Raw genomic sequence first — 18,497 nt, 5'->3', positions numbered from 1 at the left:
AGAATCATTAATCCACAGACAAAGCACGTTTTTGGAGTGTGGGAGAACACCCACACATGTAAAAAGAGAACCCAGCCGGGATTCAAACCAGGGCCTGTTTGTTATGAGCCGAGAACGCACACCAATGCACTTCTCACTGAAACGTATGCAGCTGTCGACAGATAAGATACGTTGGCCAACATCACCACTTCCTCCAAATGTTCTAGGTTTAAAGGGTGTCTTCACAACACATCATGTTTTGCCTCCCTCCATGCAGGCTCACCTAATGTCTTGTTCGCTATTCTTGAGCAATTTCATTGGTGTCTCAACTGACACCAAGCACCCCAGGTTGCCCCTTTTAGACTGCCTTGTGTGCTTGGTGTTGTGAGAGTTGTGGATACAAACCCTCAATCTTTAGGCATCAAGGCAGACATGTCGTCACCAGAACACTGAGTTGGTGACATATTTCATGCACTAATATGGCACTTTTGTTAGATACATGAATACATTCAGTTTCTTTATCTTTTGGATCTGTGTTGCTTTTAACGTCCTTTTCTTGATCCTTGGGTTGGATTACCTGCCCTGCAACTGATATTGCCTATCACGTGTCCCTTGCGTTTCATGAATTATTACCAAGTTTACAAGCTGTGTTGAGCATGTGCATCCTGATGAACAGCCAACAGGCGAGGCAGGAAAACCAAGTAGTTGGAGAACAAGAACAGCTGAGGCAAGATGGACATTTCTGTTTTTCCTAATAGCAACCACCCTGACAAGTTCCTCCAGCTGAATGTTGGGACATTGGGGGCAATGCAGGGTGTGTTCCAGATGGGAACCTTTATGTCCAACCAGAAACGATGGCAGAACGGGATCTATTCTCAGGTACCCTCAATACCACATTCTGTTTAAGAGTAATTGTGACCTTGTGTCTTCTCTACTTCCAAAGAGACATTTTTTTACCATCGCTACTCAGACTAACTATCCATATTGCTTGAATATTTCAAACAGACTTCCATATAACTCAGTCTAAAACAAAAACTTAGATATGTTTTAGATTCAATTTATTTCAAATTATTAGAATTCCTTCATCATAAGGGGTGTAACAGGCAGGCTTCTAGTCAATGTTGTGTGTGGCAAGTGATTGACTGTAGATCTTTGTATGTGAACTGGCAAACAGCAGTCATTGTTAATTTGCAAATACAGATGAAGTTAAAATGTTGGAAGAAAAAGACAAAATGGAATAAGTTTTTGTTTTCTCATGGCACTGCTAAGGAGAGACAAAATAAGGAAATATAAATTATGCACCATGTCCATTATGGTCTTCTCACAACATTTACACAACATTCTGCATACAACTTTGCATAGTAAACGGCTTTTCTGGATAAAGCAGGCCTAACATGCCAGTCCCACAATTCTTCCTGGTTGTAGTTGTTTACTATTTTGCTTTATGATGAAATGTAAATGGTCAGGAAGTCAACACAAATGGCAGATTAAAATGAATTTTATGCAGTTGTGCTTACAGCACCAACAAACACTATTTTGAGTCATTTGGATGACATTCCTGAAATGTTTGGGAGATAACTGAACATCCCATCTGAATTATTGTAGTTAATCCATTGGTTTGAAAAGATATGGTTTTGTTTTCAGGTCTTTGGTGCCCAGCAACAAATACACACTTTTGAAGAGTTTGGAAATATGATGTCTACCTTGGTTAGTTTCCATGTACACAAAAGATCCATCCTTCAAACTGTTTACCTTGGATAAAAAGGTTTTGACCCAAATGGGCTTTAATATAGGAGGCTTTGTTGTATAATCATTAACAACTAACTAAATAATTAAACTAGTAGCCAGATTTATTACTTTTTACTAGAGCCTCAGTGCTCATTTAAAGGCATTTAAAAGGTTTGATGATGACTGAAAAACTTTGAAGGATATTTTTAACCCTTGTGCTTTCCCAGGCACTTTAACATTGGAAGGGGGTCATCTAGACCCACTAGACAGTGCGCTGAACTTTTTTCTTCAATGATTTGTGATCTTCACTGGTTTCCATGGATGACATGAAATCCTCTCCACCTTTATCCACCTTTGTCATGGTAGGGAGAACACATCAATGGTCATCTTGACCCCATAGGATAGCACAAGGGTTAATAGCTCATGTAGGGATCCTTTACTAAATTTGGTGACATGTTTCTGTAGACTAGGCCAGTGAAACCACCTCTTAATACGAGCCAGGGTTTTATTTTTACCCCGGTGGCTGATGGAAGGAATGGAGTGGGTTACAGTTGCAGTAGTTTGTCTGACTTTATCTAGAACCATCAATTCTGTTTCACTGCCCAAAGCTGTTTACAAAGTCTGTCATTATCCAAACAGAAGTCGGTTCCTCCACTGCCACCATTATCCAGGATTTCAAAATACTTTCCTCTACTTTTGACTTGGTTCTGCAGCTCCACAGCAATACTCACCAAAGTATCATGTTCTATCAGTGGTGCAGATGACCTCACATTGTGCTGAGACTTTTTTTTGTCTTTAAGGGCAGAGTAAAGGGAAGCTTTTATTTAACCTACCTTCAATATCAAGATAAAATGCAATTTTACTTTAAGCTGAAACTGGTTCACGTTTTACTCGTCTCTGAGTACAATAACAATTACAATAACACTGCAGAAAATCTGTAATACGTTCAGTAGTACAGGTACAATATTTTCCGCGCCAGAAGTTGCACTTATAAGCAGGAGTACCTTATAAATGGATTAATTCTGGTTGTATTTACTGATGTCGAATCAATATTAACATAGTTATGCTTTGTCAAAATGTTTGGTTGGGTGTTATGGTGAATACGCTTACAGAGCTAACGTGTGGCGGTGTCAGACTGCATTTTATTACGTTAGTAACAAGGATGGGAGTCCTAGTAACATTTCTTTTAGTGGTATCTGACTGTTTTTTGTAAAACAATGTAAAAATGTTTTACTTTTGCTTTTTTAAATAAAATGTTTTTTGTAAACTGGATTATTTCGATTTTAATTCAGCTATTTTAATCGACTTTGTTACTTTATTGTTGTGCATGTGATTTTAGTTAGATGTGGCCCTACACTGTGATTGGTATCAATCCAATTTTGTTGTTTATGTTTAGTGAGAATAAAGATCTGTGTAAAAAGTGAGATTCTCTGAAACACCAACATTCAAAAGACAAGTTTAAGGTTTTCTTTAGGCTAAGCATTTGAACAAAACTGTACAGTAAGTTTAGAAGGATTTTTTGCTTACCCTGGTAGGTAATGAATTGAAAAAAACCTTTTGTGCTTGGTAATAAGTTATAATTAAATGTGATAATGTGATTACTGAGCTGAGCCATCACAAGTGCGCCCTGCATTAACTCAACAGTGCTGGGATAGGCTCCAGCAACCCAGTGACTCCCAAAGGTATTAGAAAATTGAGCTGTTATGTGCCCAAGCATGTTCCCTCTGTAACCTGTCTTGCCATTAAGCCAAGGGATGCTCAGAGGTTTAACTGGACTTTGACAGGAAGTCTTCAAAGAGGTGCTTGTTTAATCATTGTTGAATACATTTGCTGAGCTGAAAGTAGGCTGAGCTAGAAAATAATAACAACAATAATAATAATAATAATAATAATAATAAGGAATGGAAAAAGTTAAAAGAGAGTTGACTAAATTGTTGTGCTGAGAGCTTTTCTTCTGTTTTCACAGTGGGAGAAAACGATAAAAGCAGAGGACAGGGGGCCCCCAACCCAAGGCAGATCTGTGGCATTTGTGGACAAACACTTGGAAAAGCACATCACTCCATTCACTCTGACATCAAACATCAAGACAAATCCGCTGTACTCAGACATAGCCCCAAAGGAAGACAGGGAGATGGAAAAGCCCAAGCCTTCTTGGACTATCAAAGACTATCACACCCAAACTATCCATCGGCACCTAACAAACTATTTAAAGGTAACTTGTTGTTAAGAAAAAGGACTAGTATCAATTAGACTTTGTGTTGTGAACAATTTATGAAATGGATTTCACTGGTAAAAGATGTGCCTTTTTAAGTTTATTCAAGCAAAAAACCCTATAATTCTCAGATGTAAGGCCAGTGCAATTCCAACTGCTTCACAGCCAAACGGTAAATAAATGAAATGCGCAAAAGAACACGTCAGATAAAAAATCATGAAATGTAGAGAATTCTCTAAAATTCTTTTTGGTTTTTCAATTAAATATGAATACAAGCTCAAGTTCAGACCGTTCAGGTTTTGTTGGAGCACAGCTCAGAGGCCAGTTAAGATCACAGTTTAGTTGTATTAATAAAACACTGCAAAATACCTTGCCATATCAAATAACTTGAATTGGAAACAGCACAAAGACATAAAACCATTTTACAGTTTATTTGTCAGTGTTATATGAAGGGGCGAGAGCAGTTTGGGTAGCTGTATTTTCACCATCGCACTGTAATGGGCTAAATTTTATCTGCCTGTGATCCTCCCTCTCTTTTGTGAAACATTGTCTTCACCACTGGTATTTCCTTTCTTTTACCAAAGTCCACCACCATCTGTTCTCTTGTATTCCTGTACTGAACGTCAAACTTCTCCATCACCTGTCAGGAAACTTTTTCTGAAAAAGGACTGTGATAAAAAAAACATGGCAGTTCTTGGGAGGGAACTATTCTCAATCGAAAACCAAATCCTATATGTTACATTATTAAACTGAATCAAGTGAATTGCTGCTTTCCTACTGCATGCCGGTATGTTTATATGGAAAGTGCAACAATTGTTGAGCAAAATATAAGAAAGATTTAGTATTTATTGTTGTACAACATTACACCAGGCTTAGTATGAGTCAACAGAGTATTTTTGTAATTGTTACTTGCTTATTGGAAAATTAAAAAAAATATTTTGAATTTTTAGTTTTATGTTGATGTTTTGTAATTCACAATCTTATATGTAACCAAAACGCAAAAATCGAGGTTAGTACTTTGTACCCCGTTTCCAGAAGTAAAAAGTATACCCGATAAGACTCAACTGTCAAAAACCTAACTTTTGGAGTTTTACTTTCAAGCAAGGAATGACAAAGAAACTAATACATTCAACCTGTACACTGAAGGTGAAGTGTCAAATCACAACCTGTTATACTGTTCTGGAAACACACACTTCATTTATCTCCCTTCAGATGCTCTCCTTCTGCCCTGGCTCATACTCTACCTGGGGGGCACGACAATAACATTGTACTTCACAACTTCCACTTTAGAACCATCACCCTATCTTTAGTTTTGTATCTGATATCCATGACTGATCTTGCTTTGGGTTTTTTGGATGTCCTTCCTGACACAACTGTCTGCATTTTCCCAGACCTTTGACAATCATAGGTCTGGGGATTGTCCCCCCCCTTGTGGGACATTCTGTTTATCACACCTACAGTTGGAAGAGACAAGGTGTGAATAATCAAAGTGTTTAAAATCACGGAAGCCCAAAATGCGTGGTTATTTGCGTTACGCAGACTTTTCATTGGAAGTTGTTGCTCAAACACCTGTTGTGATTGTGGTTTGACAGTTATGAATGCAGATCCTTGTATTTGTAGCCAAAATAATAAACTAAATGTACTTTGATTTATTTCATGTTGTTTTCCTATTGCAGGAAAATACTCCTAAAGATTTGGACTTTTGGCTTGAAGATCTTTACACGCCAGGATTTGACTCTTTACTCAAAAGAAAAGAAGCTGAGGAGAGAAAGAAAAAACTTTGTAAAATTCTTTCCTTGGTTTTTTTATTTGTTTGTGGAGCTCTGGTTGTCATTATTGTGCCAGTTTTGGTTCTGCGTAACAACTGATCAAGTGTTGTCTGTATTTACAGCTTAGTTTGTACATAATAACGTTTCCCGGCAGGTAACGCAATGGCCGAATCTGAATTCTTCCCTTACCCCTACGGCTTCTCCCTGGCCCAACATTTAGCCCTCCAAATGGAGAGTTCTAGAAAATTCTGCATTTTGAAACTTTTTCAATGCATATTTTTGAGAGAAATCCCAATGAGTGTAAACCTGACCATGAGATGTTGGAAACGTTTGCTCTATTTTAAATTCAAGGGAAATTTTTATTTGCAGATGGAAAGCACAGCATAGGATGGATCTGATTTGATTATCCTCACAAGCCCTTTTAAGCCAACTTTCTATCACAGATCTTGTAGAGGACATTATAGGAGCATGGTGACATATGGATTTGGGGTTCCTGGATTGGATGCTGTTCTATAAAAATTAATGACAAAACTTGGTCCATTTTGCCCCTTGACCACTTAGGAATAGATTTAACTGTTTTGGAAATTTATTGTTGAATTGCACTCACTGGCCACTTTTTAGGCATTAACTGCTCATTAATGACAATTTCAAATCAGCCAATCACATGGCAGCAACTCAATGCATTTAGGCGTGTACACATGGTCAAGACAATCTGCTGCAGTTCAGAGCATCAGAATGGAGAAGAAAGGTGATTGAAGTGACTTTGAATGTGGCATTATTGTTGGAGCCAGACGGGCCCGGTCTGTGTATTTTAGAAACTGCTGATCTACCGGGATTTTCACCCACAACCATCTATAGGGTTTTACAGAGAATGGTCCAAAAAAGAGAAAATATCCAGTGAGTAGCAGTTCTGTGGACAAAAATACCTTGTTGATGCCAGAGGTCAGAAGAGAATGGCCAGACTGGTTCCAGCTGAGAGAAAGGCAATAGTAACTCAAAATGACCACTGGTTCCAACCGAGGTCTGTAAGAGCATCTCTGAATGCACAACACGTCCAACCTTGAGGCAGATGGACTACAGCAGCAGAAGACCACATCGGGTGCCATTCCTGTCAGCTAAGAACGGGAATCAGAGGCTACAATTCACACACTCACCAAAATGTGACATTAGGAGATTGAAAAAAAAATGTCTGGTCTGACGAGTTTCCATTTCCGCTGCCACATTTGGATGATAGGCTCAAGATTTGGCATTAACAACATGAAACCATGGATCCATCCTATCAATGGGTCAGGCTTTATTTTTTCTACGCACATTTGGACCCCTAAGTACTAGTTGAGCATGATTCCAACACTACTGCCTTCTTGAGTAATGTTGCTGACCATGTCCATCCCTATATGACCACACCCAGCCAGCAAGGCTAAGGCCCATATGGTTTAAAAGTGGGCAGAAAATGTGGGCCCCAAATGAGTTTGTTCACAGTTTCCGTGGTGGCCCCACTTGTGTTTGCCCACATTGACTCGAGTGGGCACTCAGTGGGCTGGTCAACCTAGTGAGCCACCAAGGATTAAGGCTGTTCTGAAGAAAAAAAGTGGGTCCAGCCCAAGCAAGGTGTACCTAATAAAGTGGCGGGTGATTGTAGAAATTGTATTTTATATTTTTTATATTTAAGTTGCAATTTATTAGGCTTGAGTATTGATACTTGATCTGAATATAAATAGTATGGATACCGAGATGAAGTATCAATACTAGGGTGATGAGATCAATACTTTTGATACTTTGCAGTTTTTCTTTAATACTTACAGTAATGAGCTTGAATTTACTTATGGAGTTCATGCAATTTAAGCAAAAACCCACCTGATTTGAGGGGGAATCAGCCCAATCTGGCAAATCTGTCTGTCAGTTCACCCCCCCCCCCCGCGCCCTGCTGCTCACACCTTGCCCCTCGCCTCCCTGCTTCATCATCAGAGAGCTGAGAGAGTCATTAAAGAGCCACATATTTGCACTGATGGCATTATTTTTTGCTGTGTTCTTGATACTTTTATATTTGGTTAAACCACTGAATGGTTCCCAGCTGTGTCTGCAGCTCACCGTTCCCCCAGTAGTCAAATGTGTAAAACACATTTCACACTGCTGAGTGTGTGTAAACTAATGGGACTTTAACTAAAATTTATAACAGTGTTGCTTTTGTCTACTTTTTGTTTTACTAGTGACTTTGTAATTTTATTATTGTCTTTATTTCAAGATACATGTATGTGGTGCTGTTTTTTGTTACATTGTAGTAATTTTGCACAAGTTACTGTTTTCTCTTTTATTATTGTAGTATTCTATTATTAATATAAGTGTTCTATGTTTGCAAGTTAAGTTCAGTATGTTGTAATTAGTTAACAAACATTTTTGTTGCTGAAAATCTCTCTCCTGTGTTTTATTATAAACTTAATTAACAAAACATTTTTGCATTTCCAAAATTATTCTATAATCAAATATTTCAAGAAAAAGTATTGGGATCAATATCAGTGATACTTGTTCTGTAATTATATGGTATCGGATCAATACCTAAATTCTCCAACCTAAACTTTATTACTGACCATGAAATGAGTGTACTCCTGTTTCAAAGGCCATGTGTGTCGGAGGGTCACAACACAACACTTTAGATTTCACAAGACAACACATAAAAACATACTACAATTTGTCACAACACAACATAAAAACTCAAAAAACAACACTTTAACTCACAGCACAACACAATAACTCACAACACAACACAATAAGTCGCAACACTAACTCAAAACAGAAGTACCGTTATATCTACAAAGGAAGTGCTTTTATTCTGAAATTTCCACTGGGCTAAAATATCGCTAATCACGTCTCCATTCAAGGTTCATAACAGTGACGTGCAATCAGGTGAGGCAAGTGAGGCAGAGCCTCACCTGTCATAATCGTGATAAAATACAAAAAGGTAAATTAAGTAAATATGTTTTCCACTGATCTGTGTTAAATATACATTTTCATTCAAGTCAACACGTTTTCCCCAGTGTCTGAGGTTAAAACAGCAGAATTTGAGTGTTCAGCGATCACATACTGAGTGGAAACTCCAGGTGAGGCTCTGAAGCGCTGTGCCTCATGTCTGACGGCAGCAACTACCCCTGGCTGCAGCCTGCAGAATGGGGCATCGTAGTGGAATGCTTTGATTGCAGAGGAATGTGAACACGCTGTGGAATGTTAGCCCCGCCCATGCTGAGGCCGTCTTCTTCTTTGGTGGTTTTACAAGTTTCCATGTGCAATATTGCCACCTATGGGTTTTTAAGTAGTTTTTCCTTACTGTGAAGGGGGGGTCTAAGGGCAGGAATATCAGTTTAGTTTAGTCTGTTTTGTTAAAGTTTAGTGCTATCCTAATGCATTCTTTGTATTCATGATCACTTTTTCATTGTATGTGCTAAAATAAAATAAAAATATTTGATTGAATTAGGGAATTTCTACCATGATTCCTGCCTTCTTATGCCTTTTACAAGTTTCCATGGGCATGTATGGCTGCAGCCAGGGCTTACTCGACGGCAGGGCTCAATGCTAACAGAGACGTGCGGTGAGACTGTTGCTGTAGGCCCGCAGAAAAGGCTTCAGGTGAGGCATGCCTCGCCAGCAGGGGGCAGACGTGAGCTGACGTGAGCTGACAGCTGCTTTGTAGCTACCCTGGTGCAGTGGAAACAGAACAGACAGACATTGACAGGGAGAAACTCATATAAACTAAAGGAAAATAAGGAAGACCTTTCCAACAGATCATAGAGCTTTTTGTGGAGAAGGATCGGCGGACAGACTCAAAAAATAAGGCCAAACATGTTTTTCAATGTTTGTTTTTTTAAATAACATGGGAGTAAGTGGAAAAAAGTGTTAGTAAAATCATTTATTTTATTTTTAGGATCATTTTCACAGACAACATTTGATAACACTAATTAAAGCACCAAAATTTGAAGTTGGAAAAATACTAGAAATAGTTACTGAGGGTCAAATATGTGCTGAACACATCGGTATACTTTAATTTGTTTACAGTACATATGAATAATTTATACACAATAAGAATGTTCTATCCATGTCTATAAAATAAATATTCTGTGGGACGATTATTTTCTTTCTTGTATTTTATAAGCTGTTAGCTGCCATTGGATGAATGGTAAAATATTTAGTTCTTTCATGGTAAATCTGACTACAGAGAAGTCAGTGCCTCACCAGCCATCAACCTCACCGCACGTCACTGGTTCATAAGCTCGTTCAAAGATTCTCCTGCAGCTTCGGTCCTGCTCCGTCTGAGAGGCGTCTGTCTGTCAGCCGCTTCCTCCCACGTGTTTCTGTGTCCATGTGACCCACTTTAAAGGCTCAATGACCCTCAATAATGAAATAAAAACAAAAATAAAAATAGGGGACCTTTTTATCATTATTATTATTATTGTCACCATGAAAATAAGAAAAATATCAGTTCAGCATATTCATGCTGCAATCAATATTTTGTACAAAGTCAATTTTTATTTTATTGTATTTCTTTTTTTAATCAAATTTAAAAGCGATATGAATTATAATAAAAGTGTTCAAAAGCTCTGAAGATATTCAAGCTATTGTCATTAAATTTTCTGTACTGGTGACTTATTTTAATTCATATCTTTTTTAAATTTTGAAAAAAAAAAAAAAAAAAAGAAATACAATAAAATAAAGAGTTTTCTCATAGTATATAGACTGTAGCATGAATATGCTGATGAGTCTTTATTACCATCTCATATATTTATTCATTTTTGAGAGATTATTGATTTTTACAGAATGGTCTTTTTTCTGAACTTGCACTTTGTTGACGGTCCCTTGGCAGCTGGCTCACTGCTTTTCTGCATTCACAGCTCGAAGAGAATAATTCTCATTAAAATGCAGAAAAATGATCAAATTTTCTTTTAAAATGCATCTGTAGTTCAGTCTCGGTGTTAATACTAGGTGATTGAGATACTTACCGTCACATTTGAACGTTTATCAGAAGAGTTACTGAGGCCGGAAGTCTGAATCTGTGAAACTTCTCCGAAATGAAATTTTTCTTATTTTCATGGTGACAATAATAATACAGTCCCCTAATTTTATTTTTGTTTTGTTTCCCTCGTGTTATTGATTGACATTGAGCCTTCAAAGAGGGGTCACATGGACACAGAAACACGTGGAAGGAAGCGGCTGACAGTCAGACGCCTCTCAGACGGAGCAGGACCGAAGCTGCAGGGGAATCTTTGAATTACAGTTGTGTAGCCCAGTGGAAATTTCAGAATGAAAGCATTTCCTTTGCAGATTTACCGGTACTTCTGTTTTGAGTTGAAGTGTTGCGACTTATTGTGTTGTGTTGTAATGAATTGTAGTTTGTTATTTTGTGTTGTGTAATCTAAAGTGTTGTGTTGTGACCCTTCTGCGCCATCCATGAGAGTAACTGAAATCTTCAGGCATCTCCTGCACTGGAACACGATAAATTCTATTGGGGGGCAGGATTACTGGGAGTCCAGTGCAGCTAGATGAAGGCCATATGAATTGTGGGAAACCCATGTCAATTGACTGGGAAGATTTCCTCTTGGCCTCGGCCTGGCGTGGAGAGGGAACAGCTGGACCACCACACCAGCCATGCAGAGACTATTTTGTTTGTCCAGACAGAAATGTGCATGGATTAATACAGGCTTTTTTGTTTTACTCTGTTCACCCACGTGGTCCTTCCAGCGTTTGTGTTCACTTTTCGTGTGATAACAGGAACCTCTTACCTTTCATTCATTGATGGATGGTGGACCAGAAGACTTGTTTCAAGCAAACAACCTTTTGGCTTTTGTTGTGTGTGTGTAAAAGCAGCCTGTGTTATGTTTGAAGCACTCACCACTACTTTTGGGAGATTGTCACTTAAAATCTGATTTACATAGTTTGGTTTTTGAAATGTACCTTTCATAGCTGTGACCAGCAGAGGTCCCCCTCACCTCATGCAAACCCTCACACAAGCTTTTCATATGTAAGGGAAGTAGTGGTTAGCATTCTTGCTTCACAGGGCGAGGGTCCTGGTTCAAATCCCAGCGGGGATCTTTCTGTGTGACGGTTGCATTTTCGGTGGGTTTTCACCAGGCTCTCCAGTTTCGTTCCTCCCAGTCAAAAAAATACATGCTTCACATGTGAATTGGTGATTCTATGCTGTCCCAAGGTGTGTGAATGGTTGTGTGGCCCTGCAACTACCTGGCGACCTGTCCAAGGTGTAACCCACCTTCACCCAACAGCAGGTGGGATAGGCTACCCTGTGACCCAAAAAGGGATTAAGTGGGTTTTGGAAAATGGATGGACAGAGGAGTGGTACTGACGGTGAGACATTTAAGACACACATAAAAAAGGAGCTCACACAAAGAACTCAATTCTGAGGGTTTCAAAATTTATAAATCCTAATTACTCATAATTAAACTGCTAAACAATTGTTTTAGGTAAATATTAGGCTTCTATGGGACAGTTAGACTAATGCAAATAAAGTTTCAGCTGTTTGTGAATAGTAAAATTGTTTTTTTTTGTCCTTTGCATTTTTATTTTAACTTAACTGTCTTTTTGTTGTTTATTTTATTTCTCATGATATTTCTCAGATGTTCGTTACATTTGTGATGCTTTGAGTTATTTGGTTTTAAATCCTACCTCACAAACTACATTTTATTGTTAATTTAAATGATTTTTCACATTACACCAATCTTAAAATCTCTGTGCTGGCTCCCCGTCAGCTACAGGATTGATTTGAAGATTCTTTTAATAGTTTTTAAGAGTGTTCATGGTCTTGGTCCTTCTTTTATATCAGATTTGCTTTTAGCTTATGAACCTCCCAGAGTCCTTAGGTCCTCAGGCGCGGGCCTGCTGAGGGTCCCTAGGGTCAAGACCAAAATCCACGGCGAGGCCTCATTCAGACACTGTGGAACAGTCTGTCTGAGGATCTGAGGGCCTCATCCACTGTTGAGGTTTTTAAAAAGAAACTAAAGACTCATCTATTTAACTCAGCCTTTAATTAGATCTCATATATGGGATTTTTACTCTTATATTTTAGATGCTATTTTATCACATATTTATTTGTTTAATGCCTTTTAATCCTTTTATGTCTTAACTTATTCTAATTTATATTCCATACTTTTTTATGCACTAAATTATCTTATTTTATTTTAATTAATATTTTTATATTTTACCTGTTTTTATATTTTAACTTTCTTATTTTATTACTTCTACATTTTAGACTGTTTATGGGTGTTTTGTCACCCTTGGCTGGTGTGTTAGTGTTTGGCCATGATTGTCCTCTGGCATCTCTTGTTCCGGGTCCTCCGGGCTGCCGGGCCTGGTGTGCCCATGGTGGGCACACTGGACTTGGGGGTTAGGGGTATCTGGGGGGGGTGCTGGGGATGAGTTGTGCTTATGCTGCATAGATGCTGACACTCCAGCCAACAGGAGGACAGGGCGGACAGTGCCTACTAGGTTATCTTTTCTTTAGCTCTGTCATTTCTCTTTTATTTGTGCTTGTTTTTGTGTATTTTATGATGAGGGGCTTATTTAATTATTTTATTACATGTGCAGGGATTGGTTTTATCGTATTCTTGATGTTTTTTATGGAAAGCCCCTTGAGCTGTCTGTTTGACATGAAAGGTGCTTTATAAATAAAATTAATTTGAAATAAATTAATTTGAATTAGAAATAACACAATGGCAAATATTGTCTTTTGTAAAAAGAAAAGAAAAAGATGTAAAGACATCCAACGTAGAAAAAAAAAGGAACTCTGGAAGAAGCAGAAGTTTTGATTGAACACCTCCTGTTTGATTTTTTCTATTCAGAAGATTAGAAAAGAAAACTCTGCAAGACAGAGCTGGTCAGAGTGTGTTTTGGGCTGAAGTGATGACTGGACCTCCTACAGGCGATGACAGGTTGATTTTTGCCCTCCCTCCCAAACCCACAATTTGTTTCTATTTTCATCATAGACAGTTATATTTTTTCGATTGTTAATAGTCTGGATGTTGTAATAAGTATGTCATAAACATAAAAAAAGCAACAGTTCTTTTTGCCACATTGTTCTCTTTTTTTGATAGTAAACTGAAAGTAGAGCTAAAACATTTTTTTAAAAAGTTTTTATCTGTCATTTGTTTACATTAATACGTATCTAAAGCCATTTGATAACACCAATTGGAGATGTGTTAGTGCAAACAGTAAATTTTTTTGTGATGGCATTACTTTATGAATACATTTTTGTACCAGACAAGCACCTTCGCTTCACGGTACAAGATCATTGCTTGTTGGAATTAAACATATACTTGGTTTAATTCTCTTGACAAAATTACACCAAACATAATCCATCAAACTGCTGGATTATTTCAAAGCTTTAGGTTTTAGAACAGGAAGAATCACTTTAACTGAAAACCCTGACAAAGAAAAGTTAAATGAAGGAAACTACAGCTCTGCAAAAAGGATTAACTAAAACACATGACCTTAATGATTGTCGCAGGCACTACTCGCCCCCAACCTCGCCAAACCCTTTTGATCTGGCCTCACTGGTTGAGTGGCTGCTGCACGGCTCTCACACCCTCAGATTGAAATCTCCAGGAAGAGTTTAAATTTGTAGGTGGGCGTAGAAGTGATTCGTTTTTTTAATTTAAGGCGACGGCCTCTTCCTGTGGCCAAAGGTCAACAAAACTTTGGTGGTGGTTGGATACTTAATCTGGCGACACGTTTGTGAAAATTCGTGAAGATTGCTTGAACAAAAGTTTCCATTTCCCATGTTGTGGCAAAGTTTGAAAATTACTAAATTTCACACTTTACCACAAAAAGGCTGCCAAGCTGTAGATCCCGTGGCCATCCCGTAATCCTTTCAAAACTTCTTTTGGATATTTCCGATCTATGTTTTGGTTTCGTTTGTGGATCTTGAGATATTTTTTGAGCCCCATAAGAAATCTTGGTCCGTTCAATTTTTACATTGGTTCATACACCTGTGATGTCATCATTTTTTGGGGGGTCACTCTGTCAAAATCTGTTTTCACTGGCTACTAGGTGTGTACAGATTTTGTTCAGTTTGTGAATATGTGTCGAGGGTAATATTTCACTCAAAATAAAAAAAACATTTGCGAAAACAATCCAGTCCTTGGAGTCCAGGCCTGCACAGACTGAATACTTTACTCAAGAACTGCATCGGGACATCTCCAACATCTCTTTCCTCCTAAAGCCTTAACCCTTGTGCTATCCTATGACCCCCCCCCTTACATTGACATGTTCTCTCTACCATGACAAAGGTGGATAAAGGTGAAGAGGATTTCATGTAATCCATGGACACCAGTGAAGATCACAAATCATTGAAGAAAAAAGGTTCAGAGCACTGTCTAGTGGGTCTAGATGACCCAACTCCCAACGTTAAAGTGCCTAGGATAGCACAAGGGATACACCAACAATCTGCTCGTATATGACCTGAAATAGATAGAGGACACCACCTAGGAGCAACAACTAACACCAAGCAGTTAGCATCAGGTACATTTAATTTACCTTAAAGGCCCTATTCAATGCTATTCTTAAGCCCTTTATAGTAAACAATATCCATATACATGACAATACGTTTAAAACATTTTTTTTTCCTGTAATATGAGTTGTTTTCGCAGCTCATTTTCCTACATGGAAATAAGACGACTCGATCTCTGAGGCTCCGCCTTTCTCTCCGTGTGGGTGCCGCCCATTTCATGACGTCAACCTAGAGTCGGCCTCGGCTGCGTGTCTGCGTCTCGCCCACGAAAACAAACAACGTCCAAACTTTTGCAAAGAGGGATGTGCAAATCGTGCAAATAACAGGAAAGTGTTTTTGCCGATACCCACTAGCTCCACGGAGGAAGTGGGTGTTTGTGTTAGCCTGGGGGTGGAGCTGGCAGTGCAGACTCTACCTGGAAGGGGCTGGTCCTCACTTTCTGATGTCACATTGTTAAATGCCGCTCATTTTCATGGATTGGGAGGGGTTGGTGCTCAGAACGCAGGTTTTTAAAGGAATACTGAGATATCCGTGAACTCTTCAAAAACCGCTTTTGTGTTTCTTTTCACTTAAAAGCTCAAAAAATTGATTTTGCATGGCGTAGACCCTTTATCATGGTTGTGTTCTGTGCTCTCTGTTCATCTTTGTGTTGATGCAAACTCTGCTAAACTAGTGTGAAGCGTTTTTGTCCATGCCTCCTGCAGACTAAGTCAGCAATTGTCTTGGTGTTCTCCATATTTTTAACTCTGAAAGAAGTTGTGATTGACGCCAAACCAAATAGAGGATGATGGTGTTTACGTGAGTGACTTTAACTAATGCAGAGTAATAGAGACAATTAACCGATATGGTCTAATATGGAGATTCCTCTTTAAAAATGTCCAGATGAGGGACTTGACATCTGTTACTACAGAGTAATACTACAGAGTAATAATGCACAATCACAAGCATACACTGAGGAATTACTCTTAAAAGATTAAATGCTAACATCTTTGATTTCTTGTGTTTGTCCCAGTTACTTTGCTTTCATTGTTGGCAGTAATGACTTTCTCCACAGCAACTGTTTGTGTGTTTCAGAGCTGCCCCGTCTGTGAACCGGCTCCTGGGACCCCACACACTTCCACTGTTGTCTAGTTTGTACCCACATACACAAGGTGTGTGTGTGTGTGTGTGTGTGTGAGCTGCAGGCAGGTGGGAGAACACCTGCCTGCAGTCCCGTGTGTCTCAGCTTGTTGTCGGACGAAAATCCCAGCATCAGGACACTTTCTCATAAGCAGCATTTCTGTCCCTGAGCTTCTCCTCTGTCAGCGCTCACATTCACCACTGTGTCTAGAACAAAAGTCAACCATCAAAGAATTCCTTTGCTCACCTTTGGATTTATATTTAAATGTCAAACAACAGGGACAGAGGTTGCATCCTAACGTTTTGTTAAATGAAGACACATACTGATGGAGATGATCTGTTTGCCACGCCCAGCTGCAAACCTTCAGTCTATTTGAGCGTCTGGTTTTCACTTCCTCATTGTCAGCTCATCTACTCTTTTCTGCTTTGCCATCCTTTTGTTGCTCTTAAGGTTTTGTCATGTTTCAGTTTTTAAATGTTTTATTTTCTGTCACCATGCCTGGTCTCCTGCATTTTGGGTCCTCCACCACCAGTTCTTGACATAACTTACGTAGTGGTGACACACCCAAAAACAAGAGAGCATCTGTAAGTGTTTAAATTGTATCTGTTTGTGCGAGTCATGACTTCAATTTCCTTTTAGTTTTTGAACTTAATTGTCTTCAGTTCTGCTGTGGAAAACCACAGTGTTTAAACCAGTGTGTCGCGGTACGGTAGAGTACTAGTGTGCTGGTGAAATTAATGATAATTAGTGATAATTACATCACACACTAGTGTAATGTAAAATCCGCTCTGGGTTACACACGGAATAGTAAGAAAAATAAATTACTTTCTTTGTGTTTATCTGATTCTTATTTAGAACACTTTTTGATAAGAATGACTACATTTTGTTAAAACAGACTAAAGAGTTTTTTTTCTTTCCATTTTGAGTTGGTGTATCAGGGAGAAGTGAACCTTTACTCAAAAAGGACACTGGATTAGAATATGTGAGTCAATGACACTTTCTTTCCTTTGGAGTTTTTTCTTCGTAAGACTGTTTGCATGCAGATATTTCCAGCTGCCTTGTACACATTTTTTGTGTTTGGAGGTCTTTATCATTAAGTCTAGTCTGCTTTTCTATAGGATCATTTAATTTTACTTTGGACCTTTTCATAAGCCAGAAGTTTTTACATGGCAGCGTCGAAAACAGTTGAAAATGTAAGTGCATTTCTGCAGTGCTTCTCTATTCTGCATAAAAAAAGGTGACCAACAGATGACATGAAAGAGTTTTCAGTGCAATTCCCGTAGTGAACAAGCAAAGGGCGACACTGCAGAGAACAATTCCCTCTAGCAGAGTTACACTCAGTTACCATCTGCTGTGAGCGGCTGCATCTGTGAGGAAAGGAAAGAGACAGACAACTACAGAAAAACACTGAAACATCTGCTACATGACATGAGATAAACTTGTGTTTTGGATCGAATATTAAGTAATTGAAGCAAAAAGAGGGCTTGAAACCAACACAAAAACATCTGTTTAAAACAAAATAGAGATTGGTTAGTAACTGCAATAAAGATGAATACAGTTATTGAGAGATGTGTGTAAAAATGCCCAGAGCATTCCTGACTTAAAAAAAAGATTTTGCAACTGCAGTATTTCTATTCATTTGAAAAGGTTGGACATCAGGCAGGAAGAGGAAGTGGTACCTTACAGAACTTTTTCCACATTTCACCTCTCCACTCCCTAAATTCAGGTGGTGGTTTAAAGTCAAACACATTCCTAAAACTGTCATGATGGAGAGAGGAGGAAGATGCTGGATGAAGGAAAAACAGTTTATTGATTTAACCCTTGTGCTATCCTATGACCCCCCCTTACATTGACGTGTTCTCCCTACCATGACAAAGGTGGATAAAGGTGAAGAGGATTTCATGTAATCCATGGACACCAGTGAAGATCACAAATCATTGAAGGAAAAAGGTTCAGAGCACTGTCTAGTGGGTCTAGATGACCCAACTCCCATTGTTAAAGTGCCTAGGATAGCACAAGGGTTAAGGAAGACTTAAAGATTGATTTAAGGAAATGACATTGACTAGTGAGTTAGGGACAGTAAGGTCTTAAATAGAGCCAGGGTGAGTGGAGATGAAGGTGTGTCAGGAGTCCCTGCTAGTCCAATCCAGCACACCTGTGAGGACAAAACAGAAAAACAACAGAGGA

At 38.7% G+C, this 18,497-nt stretch overlaps 1 protein-coding gene across 1 annotated transcript; it reads left to right on the top strand.

Annotated features, from left to right (window-relative positions):
- The first annotated feature begins 552 nt into the window (after positions 1-552).
- On the top strand, positions 553-8,134 carry minar2 (membrane integral NOTCH2 associated receptor 2). The gene is made up of 3 exons (XM_020707952.3): positions 553-858; positions 3,674-3,919; positions 5,596-8,134. Exons 1-3 carry the CDS (start codon positions 712-714, stop codon positions 5,785-5,787), a joined length of 585 nt encoding a protein of 194 aa, XP_020563611.1. The 5' UTR covers positions 553-711; the 3' UTR covers positions 5,788-8,134.
- Positions 8,135-18,497: the final 10,363 nt, after the last annotated feature.

Source organism: Oryzias latipes, chromosome 12, assembly GCF_053564925.1.
Source record: "Oryzias latipes strain Hd-rR chromosome 12, Olatipes_Hd-rR_3.1".
NCBI lineage: Eukaryota > Metazoa > Chordata > Actinopteri > Beloniformes > Adrianichthyidae > Oryzias > Oryzias latipes.
This window is presented reverse-complemented; position numbering and strand designations above follow the sequence as displayed.